Source organism: Oncorhynchus keta, chromosome 26, assembly GCF_023373465.1.
Source record: "Oncorhynchus keta strain PuntledgeMale-10-30-2019 chromosome 26, Oket_V2, whole genome shotgun sequence".
Lineage (NCBI taxonomy): Eukaryota > Metazoa > Chordata > Actinopteri > Salmoniformes > Salmonidae > Oncorhynchus > Oncorhynchus keta.
In genome coordinates, this window is record NC_068446.1 from 18283621 (window position 1) to 18298631 (window position 15011).

Genomic DNA, 15011 nt, shown 5'->3' on the forward strand with positions numbered 1-15011 from the left:
TCTCTTATGGGTCATTTAAAGGCTGTTGTGTTGTCTCTGTTAGGTACAGACGAGTGCAGTGAATTTGTTTGTACAAAACTTTATTTGAATGAATAAGTTATTAATTTAGGCATAATGGGAATAATATGTAACATTAAACATGTAAAAAATACCACAGAACACAAAGCTGAACTAATGACCTATTCTCCTATCAGTGGTCTACTAACCACGTCCAGTTTCTTATATAAATACATTTGGTAAAAGTATCTCAGTCCAATCACCTATGGATCTCCCAAGTATAAGCAGAAAATGTACAGTACCTCCAAGGTACACTTCAATTTGACAATACTATTAGTAGCTCAATTAGTCTATTTTTTTCCATGGAGAAACATAATATAGACAATCAAATTCTTCAAACAATTGGCACTGGAATTATCTTTAGTGAGAGGACGGCATGATTTCAACTTTGATCCAAGTTATTGCATCCTTCATAGAGAAGGACGGTGGCATTTTAGACCATTAGAAGCATTTTTGTTGGACCCAAGAGTTGCTAAGTTGTGTGTGAATCGTTTGTGTGATGCGTCCAAACTGATACCCTTACAGGCTTCTCACGCACTCACTCCAGCTCCTTCATTTCCCTGTCTGTCGGGTGTCTCTACTCCTTAAAGCTCACAATTCTGTGGAGGAAAAGGGAAGTCGCATCAATTACAGGCTTGAATACAAATCAGTGTGATCTATAAAAAGTCTGTTTTATAGATGCTAGGGGATCGCAGTGATTGCAGAATGGATATGAAAGTAGGAAGTGGTGTGATGTGTCTGTGCAAGCACGTACGTAGTATTGTGAGTGTAACTCACTTCTCTGGTGACCGGTCGGTCGAGCGCTCTGGAGTTCGCAGGATGGACCGTTCCGGGGAGGGGGGACGGGGACTCAGAGATCTGCTCAGGGGGGAGGAGCTCCGCAGTGAGGAGAAAGACATACCTTGCCTGCGCATCTCCTGCACAGCCCTCTCACTGAGGTAGAGAGACAACAAGGGCATGAGGGACAGATAGTAGCTCTCAGCCTTTTCAATTACACGCAAACAAACATTTGGATTATTGAGGTAGGTGACTGATAAGCTGGGCACATCGAGTCATTCAGCTCACCGCTCAAAGCGCTCAGTGGTCAGCTGTCTCTTCAGCACGTCCATCTCTGTCTGCAGCTGAGAGACTTTCCCTCGGAGTAGTGAAACCTCCCTGGCATGCCCTGCCCTGCACACACACGCAGTAACTTATCTTTATTAAATCAGTAAGACTCAAGATTGTGTGTAATCAGTGGGTCTGTGAAGAAGTACATTCGTTGGCTCGAGGATTCTTTAGGACCTTCTCTTACGTTTTGCTGTCAGCTAGGGCGAGTCTGTCCCGCAGAACCTTCAGCTCAGACTCCCTCTCGCTGGCGCTCAAATGAGTGTGGAACTCCTTCTGCCGATTGGAGGAGAGAAGTGTCTCTAGGTTACGGACAGTCAGCCTCTCACTGGCCAGCTGCTTCTTCATCAGCTCTGCCTCCGAGCGCACGTCCTCCAGCTCTCCTGTCATCTACGAGAGCAGCACAAGCTCATAAACAGACATAATGAAAGGCAGAGTCGACACTACACAGACAGGGCACATTTTCTTATAGCTGAGGTTCCTGCATTTAGCCTGTAAGGCCTGTATCGCAACTTATTGGTACATGCATTGTGTGTGTGTGTGTGTAGTCAAAAGTTCCAGGGTTCTTTATTTTTACTATGTTCAACATTGTAGAATAATAGTGAAGACATCAAAACTATGAAATAACACATATGGACTCAAGTAGTAACGAAAAAAGTGTTTGAAAAATCAAAAATATATTTTAGATTCTTCAAAGTAGCCACACTGATGACAGCTTTGCACACTCTTGGCATTCTCTCAATCAGCTTCATGAGGTAGTCACCTGGAAATATTTTCAATTAACAGCTGTGCCTTGTTAAAAGTACATTTATGGAATTTCTTTCCTTCTTAATGCATTTCAGCCAATCAGTTGTATTGTGACAAGTTCAGGGGGTGGTATACTAAAGATAACCCTATTTGGTAAAATACCAAGTCCATATTTGCTGAGTAAAAAAACAATTTTATATATATTATATATATATATATTTAGCAATGGTGGAAATGTACACCACACACGTGTGTGTTTATATTTAAACACACACACACACACACACACACACACACACACACACACACACACACACACACACACACACACACACACACACACACACACACACACACACACACACACACACAGTGTACATTTCCACCATTGCTAAATTCATGAAGGGAAAAGAAAAGGGTGGAGGACTGAGATGCAGTCAGTTTGCTCACCCTCTCCAGCTCCATGCTCTTGGAGGTGAGCTGGCGGGTGCTGAGCTCTTTGCTTGAGTCTAGTTTGACACAGAGCTCCCTGACAGAGGTCAGGTCAGACAGCAGGACAGTCTTCTCCCCCCGGGCCGCCTGCAGCTCCTCCTCCAGCCGGGACATGCCCCGGGCCAGGGACGACACCTGGGCCTCGTATGCCTGCAGGGCATTCATGTGCTATAAGGTTGGGACAGAGCAGGCATCCTCATCACCAATTGCAACAATGCAAGTGAATTCAGTACAGTAGATATTGGGTAGAGGTAGGCAAGAACAGATATCATAAGCTATTGGACATTTTAAACAAAACTCAAACTCTACCCATTTTAAGCTTTATCTACAGCATTTTTCTCCACCCACATTTGCCCCCCTCCCCCAGTCTCACCTCCTGGATCTCTCTCTCCTGATGTCCCACAGTCTCTCTGAGGTGTCGTCTCTCTGTGTCTGAAGAGAGCAGCTCCAGGCGGATGGAGTTGTTGAGGCCCTCAGCGTGCTGCAGCTTCAGCTCCCGGTCCTCTGACTCCCCATGGGCCATCCGGAACCGCTCCAGCATCTCCCTGTTCTCCTTCTCCTGGAAGACAACATTATTTAAATCAGTTAAAAACTATTGGAAGGACTCCATAGCAACTGGAGGATGGCTAAACACTGGAAAACAGCCATTATCAATTCCAGTAGATACATCATAATCCAATTGTAATATCTACACTAGAATACAATCCCTTTGAGGGAAACATCTAGTGTGAATATACTACTGCTGTGTAGAGTGTTCCTGCTTACCTTCGCAAGCATTATATTCTCTATCCTGGCCACTTCTGAGATGTACGAGTGAACTCTCATCTTCAGCTCGTCTTTCTCATGCAAGGCCTCTTCCATCTCGGCATGCACAGCCTGGACACACAAACACGTGCAAATGAGACCCATGAAAACGGAGTATGTATGAAATGTTGGCATCCCAATTAAATTAAATAACTTGTAGGGTAAACGTGCCCCCAAGTTAGATACGTCTATTGTGGGTGACAAGAGTTTTGTTCTGTTCACAAAAGCTCCGTTATCCAACTGTGCTCTGTACCTGGTTCTCCCTGGTCATAGTGGCTAAGTCATCCTGTAGTCTTCGGTTCTCTCGCAGGGCGATCTCTCGGTCTCTCCCCACTCCAGACAGCTCCTCCTGGGCAGAGTCAAGTTGTCTGCGTAGACTGGCTATCTCCCGCTCACGGCTGCTCAGTGCCCCCTTCAGCTGACTGCAGGTACAACACAATATCACTGATCCACTCGCTCGCCACACACACACACATATATTCGGTAGACATGCCTCTCACACAAATACACGAACAGACAACTCAAAACACACAAGAAGAGTGTACACTTACTCTAGGGAGTTCTCCATGTCTTTAACAGTAAGTCTAACTTCCTCCAGTGTCTTCTCCTGCAGAACGAGAGACGGAACAGTGCTCACTCTGCAGGACTGCCTACTCCTATAGTTCTAGTCCCTCTAACATGTACAGGCCAGTCACTGGTATCTAGTGCCCTACCTTCCTGGACAGCTCGTCCTGCAGCAGGGCCAGGCTCTCAGTCTTCTGGTCCACGTCATCCTGCAGAGCATCCTTCTCCCTGTCCAGAGCAGAGACAGTCTTCTGGAGCACAGTAACTCCGTCTCTCTGGGTGGAGCCATGGCGACTCAGCTCAGCTGATGGAATTATTTATTTATTTAAAAAAATATTTTTAAAAGCATCTCAGAATAAACAAAGGGAAACAGTATGTAAGATATCTAGGTCTAACTAACCCCTGCATCCACAAACCCCTCACCTATTTTCTCCTCCAGTTTCTCCATCTGCTGGTGGGCAGCATGGAGCTCGTTGGTCTTCACAGAGAGCCTGTGTTGTGTGTCAAACAGAGACTGTTCCATCTGCTCCTGCAACAGCCTGAACATAGAGCGGGAATTAGCCATTTCCCATCACTACATTACATAAATGACATCACATCCACACAAAGAAAGACAGACGGACACCGACAGACAGTACCGTAGTGCGCTGGACTCAGCTCTCTGCTGGGCCGTCTCCTCTGCAGTGTGGACCAGGGCAGTGGAGCGAGCCTTCAGCTCCTCCTCTATAGCCACCCTGCCATCCTTCAGCACTGACACCTGAGACCGCAGGTCCAGACGCTCCCTCTCCAACTGGGGACCAAAAACACACACCATAACACACTCTACTCCTGGTACATCATGCATGTAAGATCAGCTGAGGTGGTAATAATAGCTGAGGCAGACATGATTGACAGCGCAGTACACGGTGGTTGTAAAATCTGTGTACGGTGTTCTATCTACAAAAAGTAATATGATCAGCTGCGACAGGATCATTTGGCTTTGATTTGGTGAGAAGTTGATCAGTCTCACAGTCTTGATGGTGTTTTCCAGGTTCAGGATCCTCCGCTCCTCTTCCTCTCGGTCTGTGAGAGCACAGGTCTGGGCAACTTTTAGTCTCTCTCGGAGTGTGTCCCTCTCGGAGGTGATCCTTTGTAGGACAGCATCAGCCTGCTCCCTCTCCTCCTTCAGCCTCAGGACCTCTGTGGACAGCTCTGATCCTGTACGGACCTGCCTCAGCTCCTCCTGAACCTACAGTAAAGACATAGATATTAAAGGTCGACCGATTAATCGGCATGGCTGATTAATTAGGGCCGATTTCAGGTTTTCATAAAACGGTAATCTGCCTTTTTGGCTGCAGATTATGGCCGATTACATTGCAATCCACAAGGAAACTGCGTGGCAGGCTGACCATGAGTGCATCGTCAAAAGGACCTTGTGGCTGCAAGGAGCTAAGGTAAGTTGCAAGCTAGCATTAAATTTATCTTATAAAAAACAATCAATCTTCACATAATCACTAGTTAATAACACATGGTTGATGACATTACTAGTTTAACTAGCTTGTCCTGCGTTGCATATAATCAATGCGGTGCCTGCTCATTTATCATCAAATCACAGCCTACTTCAACATCGCCAAACGGGTGATGATTTAACAAAAGCGCATTGGCGAAAAAAGCACAATCGTTGCACAAATGTGCAGTTGAAGTCAGAAGTTTCCATACACCTTAGCCAAATACATTTAAACTCAGTTGAACTATTCCTGACATTTAATCCTAGTAAAAATTCCCTGTCTTAGGTCAGTTAGGATCATCACTGAGTCAGGTTTGTAGGCCTCCTTGCTCGCACATGCTTTTGCAGTTCTGCCCACACATTTTCAGAAGCTTCTAAAGCCATGACATCATTTTCTGGAATTTCCCAAGCTGTTTAAAGGCACAGTCAACTTAGTGTATGTACACTTCTGACCCAACTGGAATTGTGATTAATTGAAATAATCTGTGTGTAAACAATTGTTGGAAAAATTACTTGTGCCATGCACAAAGTAGATGTACTAACCGACTTGCCAAAACTATAGTTTGTTAACAAGAAATTTGTGGAGTGGTTGAAAAACGAGTTAATGACTCCAACCTAAGTGTATGTAAACTTCCGACTTCAACTGTACCTAACCATAAACATCAATGCCTTTATTAAAATCAATACACATAAGTATATTTAGTTAAAGAAATTCATGTTAGCAGGCAATATTAACTAGGGAAATTGTGTCACTTCTCTTACGTTCAGTGCAAGCAGAGTCAGGGTATATCCAACAGTTTGGGCCGCCCTGGCTCGTTGCGAACTGCGAACTAATTTGCCAGAATTTTACATAATTATGACATAACATTGAAGTTTGTGCAATGTAACAGCAATATTTAGACTTAGGGATGTCACCCGTTAGATAAAATATGGAACGGTTCCGGATTTCAATGAAAGAATAAACATTTTTGTTTTCGAAATGATAGTTTCCGGATTTTACCGTATTAATGACCAAAGGCTCGTATTTCTGTGTGTTTATTATATTATAATTAAGTCTATGATTTGATAGAGCAGTCTGACTGAGCGGTGGTAGGCCGCAGCAGCCTCGTAAGCATTAATTCAAACAGCACTTTACTGCGTTTGCCAGCAGCTCTTAGCAATGCTTGAGGCACAGCGCTGTTTATGACTTCAAGCCTATCAACTCCCGAGATTAGGCTGGCAATACTAAAGTGCCTATAAGAACATCCAATAGTCAAAGGTATATGAAATACAAATGATAGAGAGAAATAGTCAATGCATAATTCCTATAATTAACTACAACCCAAAACTTCTTAACTTCTTTGGGGTACCCCCTTCTTCTCAATTTCCACCTAAAGACATACCCTAATCTAACTGCCTGTAGCTCAGGCCCAGAAGCAAGGATATGCATATTCTTGGTATCATTTGAAAGGAAACACTCTGAATTTTGTGGAAATGTGAATTGAATGTAGGAGAATATAACACAATAGATCTGGTAGAAGAAAATACAAGGAAATAAACATATGTTTTCTGTTCTTTATTGTTGCGGCATCATATTTCAAATGACCAAGAACAGCCAAACATATAGATAGGATGCTGGGGATGATTTTAATTAAGAACTTTTTTAAAACATGTTTTTTTCACCTTTATTTAACTAGGCAAGTCAGTTAAGAACTAATTCTTATTTTCAATGACGGCCTAGGAACTGTGGGTTAACTGCATGTTCAGGGGCAGAACGACAGATTTGTACCTTGTCTGCTCGGGGATTTGAACTTGCAACCTTTGCAACCTTTAGGGGCTACCCTGCCACCCCAACATAAGATGGCAACAATAGCCGAGCAAAGTTTTAGACAGATAACTTAAAAAATGAGCGAGCTACATGACATTGAGCATGAAGTCACCCAGGTGTCCCATATAAATGTACCCAAGTGGCCGAATTGGTACAGCGATACATTTTGAAGGTAATAACTATATACAAAATACATAAATGCTATTCTAACACACACCAAAAAGTACATATAAAATTATTATTATTATTATTATTATTATTTTTTTTAAATAACAAGGCTAACTATTTACTCGGTCTCGCTTTCTCTATCAATTTCCTCTATAATTTGGGTTAAATCTGTATACCTAGACTTTGTTTTAGCTTTTCCTGATTTATTCGCCATAATTTAAATATATAAACTTGCTGAAAATGCAATTGACTATGTACTGCTATGCGTAACACTTGTGGCTCCGTCAAGTAGGATTTGCAATGGCGAATGAAACTCTTTTACAAAGGCTGGTCTTCGAACGTATAACCATTACATATTGCCGTTTACCTCAACTCATTGGCTATCTTCCAAGCTAGATTTCAAGATGATCCGTGGTCATTGGGCCAAAATACAGTCAATCAACAATAGACCGGTCCTACCATTGGTGCGCAATGAGGTCATTGATTGGTGTCTTCAAATCGGTCAATACATCCCGGGAAAAGAACCATCACGTATGGTTGTGTTAGTAACAACTAGAGGATTGCAATGAAACCAACCATGACTGGATAAACATTTATTTAGTGTGTGTAATTACCACGAACGCTTCGTCCAAAGTTGAATGAGACGGAAATCACGACGCAAGCGGTTTACAAATGTTTCGTGTTAGGCTATAAAAATGGATGTCATCAAACAAAACAAACATTCACTGTGTAGTTTGGACACTTGGCATTGCCACCAGAGGAAGATCTTCAAAGGTAAGCAATTTATTTTATTGTTATTTCTGACTTTCGTGACGCTAATGCTTGGTTGGAAAATACTAGTAATACTTGTGTGTGCGGGGAGCTGTCCTCAGAAAATAGCATGGTTTGCTTTCGCAGTAAAGCCTTTAGGAAATCTGACACAGTGACTGGATTAATAAGATGCTCATCTTTTAGTGGGTTCGATTCCCGGGACCACCCATACGTAGAATGTATGCACACATGACTGTAAGTCGCTTTGGATAAAAGCGTCTGCTAAATGGCATATATTATTATTATTATTATTATTATGTAAAATCCATGTATTTACAAGAATGTTTACGATAACAAATGGTGTATTTAGAATGTTACCGCTCTGCAGTTTCACCGGATGTTGGCCTGGTGGGACGTTAGCGTCTCACCTACCCTAGAGAGGTTAACTGGGAATATTGAACCACCAGCTTTCATATGTTCTCATGTTGGGGAAATTGGTGAGAAAAAGTGTAGATTGCAGGAAATTAGCTTTAAAACAAAATTCTCTTCGCCAACAAGAGGGGTGTGAACAGTTTGGGGTTGCGAGGTTGGAGTTTGTTACTATACCGATAAACATGATTATTATTATATGACAATATCCATCCAGACCTTTGCCATCTAGGAAATGTGTGTGACCGGACAGTAGTAGTACTTGAGTGCCCCCGTCATAGACACTGGCTTTTAAATACTGATCCAACGGAGGAGGGTGTAAGAAGTACATTTGACACCTGAATTGATAGGTATGTTTAGACTTTAAATGTTTGGTACTACACTGAAACAATCTTTTTCATTTGATATGCCATGTCCTGGCCTGTCTCACCTTTTTGCACTGTAAACTAAGCTGGTCCCGCTCAGCAGTAAGGGCCTTGACGTTGGTTTGGATGTCCTCCATGTGTCTCTCAAAACCCAGCAGTACAGCCTGGAGCTCATCTCTCTCCTTCACTGTCCGGGAGAGCTCCAAATCAACATTGTCCCCCTAAATAACACAGAAAAATAAATGATTTACCATACATGCAAACAAAATAATGATATAAGAGGCTTACTAGTACCATGAGTTTATGTACGTATATACAGTAAATAAGAACATAACTATGTATTCTTTGCATTAGTATAAATGGCTGGCTCCTTCACCCTGCCATGCCAGCCTGTTCTCCCCCTGGGGCTCCTGCCTGGGCTGCTGCGGGTGTTGGTGTGGTCCATGACGCCTGGTCCCCTGGCCCTGCGGTAGCGCTCAGCCTCCTGTCGGTAATAGTCTCGCTCCTCTTCCAGGCTCCTGACAAATGCGTCCAGGCGAGATGGGGAGCGGTCCTTCCCACACACACCGTGTTTAGACCTCATGCTCTCCAGCTCAAGCACCAGCTCTTTATCTAGATACAGCAACCAGAGTCAGTTGGGCTTAGGCCAGCTCAGGCCAACTATAATCAATGAGAGACATTTGAGTCCCAAAGTTCCAGTGAGACAGGAGAAAAACACTGCTACTCACCAGCATCAGTCATTTTCTCTAGTTTGTCCTGAAGCCTCCTCTTCTCTTCCTCCAGGAAGTTCATCAGTCCCTCCATCTTCTCATTCTGCTCCCCGAGCTCCCCCAGCTGGTTCCTCAGACGGTCCTTCTCGTAGTCTCCCTCAGCGTGGTCCTAAAACATCCAGTCAGATACAACTATGATATTGTGAGTAAAATGCTGCACAGATTCAAGTTTCCCTTTAACAACTATCTGATGTGGTACTGTAACAGATAGACATTCTCTAGTCATTGAGACGTTAAGTTTTAACAGGAACGTGAAGGCTACAAGCCTTTATAAGCCCAATAAATAAATAAAAAGTCATACCCTTCTTAACTTTGTGATTACATCTTCCAAGTCCTCCAAGGCTCGGTGTTGCTTTTGGATTTCTTTCTGAGGAGAAAAACAGGCCACAGATTTTCCTCAAATTGAACCCTCTGTCTGTCTTTATACAGTACTCCTCCTGTTCCCATTTATCATCTTCCTCCTTTCTCACCTTGGCCTCCTGTAGTTCCAGGTCAGCAGTCTCCAGCACCAGGTCCTTGTCCTTCTCCAGCTGCTTGGCCAGGTGGTCTATGTGGGTGAGCTCCTGACACAACTCCTGGTTCTTGGCACTGAGGTCCGCCACCTCGGTGGATGCATCCTGCTTCCTCTGCTGCAGCCCCTGAACCTTCTGCTCCAGAGTCCTGTTAGTCTCCTGCAGGTACTCGATCTGGGAACACGACACCGAGAGGTCAATGTGTGGTAAGTGCTCAAAGGACTTTGGCAAGCCGGAGTTAATGGTTGTTGGTGTTGACAGAAACAAGTAAGTTATTTGTGGTCAGTTTCAATTTGAGGGTAGGTTGCGGAGATCAATTCAATGTGTGGGTAATACCCATTGTGTGAAGTGGGTCAGGTTTCAGTTCTTACCTGCAGGTTAAGGTGGGCAATCAGTTTCTCATTGCTGATGGTCTGAGCCTCTAGGGAGATGACATCATAAGGACGCCCTCCATCAAGTGCTCGACTAAGACGCTCAATCTCTTTTTCTCGCTCCTCAACCTGTATGTGCAGGTGTTTGATACCGCCCTGAGCTCTTTCAAGGTCTAATTTCAGTTTGGTTACATCCTGCTGCAGCTCCTGGATCCTAGGGTAAAATTAATCACAAGTTATTACTAGGACTGTAATGGTACACATATTGTATTGGACTGGGGGGGTATATAGATAGATATTCTAAAATGGATTAAGAAATATATATCCTCAATCTACACACAATACCCCATAATGACAAAGCGAAAAATATAAAAACAGAAATACCTTATTTACATAAGTATTCAGACCCTTTGCTATGAGCCTCGAAATTGAGCTCAGGTGCATCCTGTTTCAATTGATCATCCTTGAGATGTTTCTACAACTTGATTGGAATCCACCTGTGGTAAATTCAATTGATTGGACATGATTTGGAAAGGCACACACCTGTCTATATAAGTTGACAGTTCATGTCAGAGCAAAAACCAAGCCATGAGATTAAAGGAATTGTCTGCAGCATTGAAGGTCCCCAAGAACAGTGGCCTCCATCATTCTTAAATAGAAAAGTTTGGAACCACCAAGACTCTTTCAAGAGCTGGACGGGTGTGTGTAATCCATTTTAGAATAAGGCTGTAACGTAACAAAATGTGGAAAAAGTCAAGGGGTCTGAATATTTTCCGAATGCACTGTATGTATGTACACACACACTAAGATCTGCTTTTTCAGACTGACCAGGTGAATACAGGTGAAAGCTATGATCCCTTATTGATGTCACTTGTTAAATCCCCTTCAAATCAGTATAGATGAAGGGGAGGAGACAGGTTAAAGATGGATTTTTAAGCATTGAAACATTGATTGTGTATGTGTGCCATTCATAGGGTGAAGAGGCAGGGTGAATAGGCAAGACAAAATATTTAAGTGCCTTTGAACAGGGTATAGAGGTGCCAGGCGCACCGGTTTGTGTCAAGAACTGCAACGCTGCGAGAGTTTTCCACACTCAACAGTTTCCCATGTGAATCAAGAATGGTCCACCACCCAAAAGACATCCAGCCAACTTGACACAACTGTGGGAAGCATTGGAGTCAACATGGGCCAACGTTCCTGGGGAACACTTTCGACACCCTGTAGAGTCCATGCCTCAAAGAATGCAACTCAATATTACGAAGGTGTTCTTAATGCTTTGGACACGATCGATAGTGTCATGACTCTCCTGGCTGAGGATCCAAGGCCTCAGATCAGCTTAGCAAATAGCTGACGATGACCAGACCTTGGAAAGTGTACGCACTGTTTATGTCAAGATTCCATCCAATACGTGGTGTAGACACATATTGTTGGTGTAGACAATATGCAAAAGGTTGAAACTATTTTTGTAAAGATAGGAATGTGATTTTAGTTCTCTAACGAGATCAGTTTTTGCTTATACTTTGCACAGCAACTAGCCATGCCCCGAATAAGGTCAGAGAGCTTGTCAGCATGATGGAACCGCCCTTTTCAACCAGAGTGCTTAAAAGGACTGGGTAAGAATGAACATTTCATACCAGAAGACGTGAGACCATGGTCCATACGTTGAAATGGTTGGAAACTCTAAAGAAATAACCTCAGCTACCAGACCAGAAAAGCGTGGAGCGTTAGCTACATGTGGGAAATGGTTGAAACAGTGAACCAACACGAGGTGAAGAAGATCCTCACCTACCAGACCAGGGTACTGCCAGTCTGCAGCTGCGTGTGTAACGTGCTTCAAACTCTGACTAAAGACACGAGGTGTGAAGGAGAAAAATCGCATCTTAGACAACCATTGGTGTATCTAAGTAGCTGCTGAGGAAACAGCCCATTGAAGCCAGGACAACTAAGAAGGACATTGTGACCTCTGGTGGACAACCAGAGCCTTACACCAATCGACCCCTTCCTATAGAAGAATTGATTGGTTGCATCAAAGACATACAACGAACAAAGACATCCACACGTAAATGCATTCATTACTTCTTATTCCAAAACAGGCGGTGGTTCGTGCGCAAAGTAAATGGTTACTATGAGCGTAGTTTCCAAATGTCTCTTTCGCTCTCACTTTTTTTTGTGACAGCCCCATTACATTACCGCGGAGTGGGAGATGAGAAGTACCGCGCTACAGACACGCCTCCTTTATGAGAGTCACAAATGCACATATTTTTCTCTTTGTAAGAAAACATTATAGCATAAGCCTATACAATGTCTGAATCATGTTTACATATTGATTTCACATGCATATTGCACATTATTTTAGTGTTGTTATTGAGTTGTTATTGATTTAAGAAAATACTAAGTGTTGATATGGCACCATATACCTGATGAGAGCACAATCAGGAACACCAATACTTTCTATTTTCTAAAATAAATAAATATTAACTACAGTAACGGCTGGCATTGAATTTTCCACTGTACCGAAAGCGAATCGTGACCCCCAAACCCACAATACGTACTGAACCGTGGCTTTGGTGAACTGTTACACCCCTAGTTATTACAAAAACATTGTAAATATCCATTTGATGCATCTTGATGTGAATAGCACTAGCATACTATTTAATTGTACATTGTTAATATGTTTAAATAAATACAAAATAAATTGCTTGAAAGTGATTAAACAGCTACAAGGAGTATCCCACCTGTCATCAGCCACCTGCAGAAGATCTGCGATGTACGGGTCATCAGGCTGCGCCACAGGTTGAGTGGGGCCAGAGGAGGGCGGGATAAGGTCATCAATCTGCATCCGCTGACGTCTGAAAGGAATGCTGTGCTTTTTCCCTCCTGCCAAATCATCATTAATGGAAACATCCTGGTGTGTGGTTGTATAGAGGCTGGATGTACACGTTAGAAAAACAAGACATGTAGTGGTGCTCTAGCTTAAGAACTTGAGTGAATAACTTGTGGGTGAGTAATAGAAGTATGAGGTGGATGCCAGTGGATGTTGGGTCTATGTCCTACCTGGTGTCTGCACCACAGCCTGCATATTCTTCTCCTGCAGCTGCTGAATGCGCTCAGTCTTGGCCTTGCTGTCCTTCTCCAGGGAGCGGACCTTGTGCACATACTGGTTGTTAAGGAACTTCAGGTCTGATGTCTCATGGTCCAGCTTTCTGATGTAGGCTTTGAGCTCTGAGACAAAGGGCAGTGACAGGTTTCAAATCAAAATATATGGATTGCCAGTGATAACAGAAGGAGTCAAAATGAATGGGTTAGACCAGTTATTTCTGTTACGAGAGGACAGTGGGATTCATATATGAATGGACTACTGCTTCACTGAGTGGCATTGTGTGGACTGATACCTCTGCTTACTCGCTCTTTCTCCTCCCCGAGTTTGAGGAGTCCAAGGTGCAGCTCGTTGTTCTCCCGGACCAGCCGGGCATTCTCCGTCTTGTATGGCTCAAGGAGGGCATCTAGATTACGGCTTTCTTTCTCAGTCTTCCCTGCATTGAGCTTGGCATTGCGCAGACTTTCTGTGGTGTGGACCAGATCACTGCAATAGAGGAAGAAACACACAAACCTCATTCACTATAACATGGGACGCAATAACATCTCCCTATACAACTGGTAATTTACTATCATGTCCCAGAGGTGAATATGTATTTACCTGAACAATCTTTCCACCAGTGGCAGGGTCTCGATTCCCAAAGGCTGTCTGTATCCCAGTTGATCCAGACGTTTCCGAAGGTTGATAAACTTCCTCTCTGCATTGGTGCTCATTGTTGCTGCAACAGTCTAGAAAACAAGACATAGTAAAGATTCGGAGACAACTCCATCTGTGGTTATAGCTAGTTTATTTGCTGACTACGGTTTATTGACTACATAGCTAGCCAATACTATTGGACTAGCCAAAGATGGACTGGTAGTGCATTGACAACTGAAACGGGCTTCTATTGCACCAGAGCAAGTAACGTTAGCCAGCTCATTCATCCTATCAAGCTGCAGCTAGCTAGCTAACGTTAGCTAAGTCGTTCAGGCCAGGTAAAGTTATGGCAAACGGAAAAACAGGATTTCACTGACAGTCTAGCTTGCTATAGCTAACTTATATATTCTTGCCAGTAAACTTTCATCAATTGTTAGTCGCTAAATTATACTCACAAATCTACGGTCCGGTTTGCTAGATAGCTAACTTAGTTAGCTAACGTTAGCTGTGATTGTTGACATCACTTCTGTAAACAAAGTTATCGAACAAACAACGCTGAAAAGACTGCATGAGACTCTCACGTATGTGCCAGGTGGAACACCTTGTAGAGGTTTGCGATGGTGGTCAGTCAGTACATGGATTTTTCATGAATGCAAAGCTGTCGTTCGACTCGCCCTGATCTGAACTAGCTAGCTAGCTTGTTCTCTGTCGGCGGTAAAGTAGTTTGAAAATGGCGCCGAAGCTCATCCCACTTCGCTTTAACTTCTCCATGGAAACGAGACACATGTCACCTGAACCTGTGCCAGTGAACATCTCCAAAGTCTCCAACGAGTTCAGTAGTAGCCTACACTC

At 43.3% G+C, this 15011-nt stretch overlaps 1 protein-coding gene across 4 annotated transcripts; it reads right to left on the minus strand.

Annotated features, from left to right (window-relative positions):
• Positions 1 to 59: 59 nt before the first annotated feature.
• On the minus strand, positions 60 to 14873 carry cep135 (centrosomal protein 135). Of its 4 annotated transcripts, none has more exons than XM_035737178.2 (24): positions 14741 to 14873; positions 14124 to 14251; positions 13819 to 14009; positions 13481 to 13648; positions 13162 to 13303; positions 10427 to 10640; positions 10014 to 10229; positions 9845 to 9910; positions 9502 to 9652; positions 9150 to 9385; positions 8839 to 8994; positions 4778 to 4996; positions 4407 to 4558; positions 4192 to 4307; positions 3918 to 4072; positions 3756 to 3811; positions 3458 to 3626; positions 3166 to 3276; positions 2774 to 2959; positions 2359 to 2568; positions 1349 to 1551; positions 1123 to 1227; positions 835 to 990; positions 60 to 656 (listed from the first exon to the last, which is right to left on the minus strand). In XM_035737178.2, the coding sequence occupies exons 2-24, from the start codon at positions 14234 to 14236 to the stop codon at positions 635 to 637; spliced, it is 3513 nt and encodes a 1170-aa protein (XP_035593071.2). In that variant the 5' UTR covers positions 14237 to 14251; positions 14741 to 14873; the 3' UTR covers positions 60 to 634. The 4 variants fall into 4 exon arrangements, with proteins under 4 accessions (XP_035593071.2, XP_035593073.2, XP_035593070.2 ...); XM_035737180.2 differs by having other exon boundaries at positions 2359 to 2550; positions 14615 to 14873; XM_035737177.2 differs by having other exon boundaries at positions 14615 to 14873.
• Between the last annotated feature and the right edge of the window lie 138 nt (positions 14874 to 15011).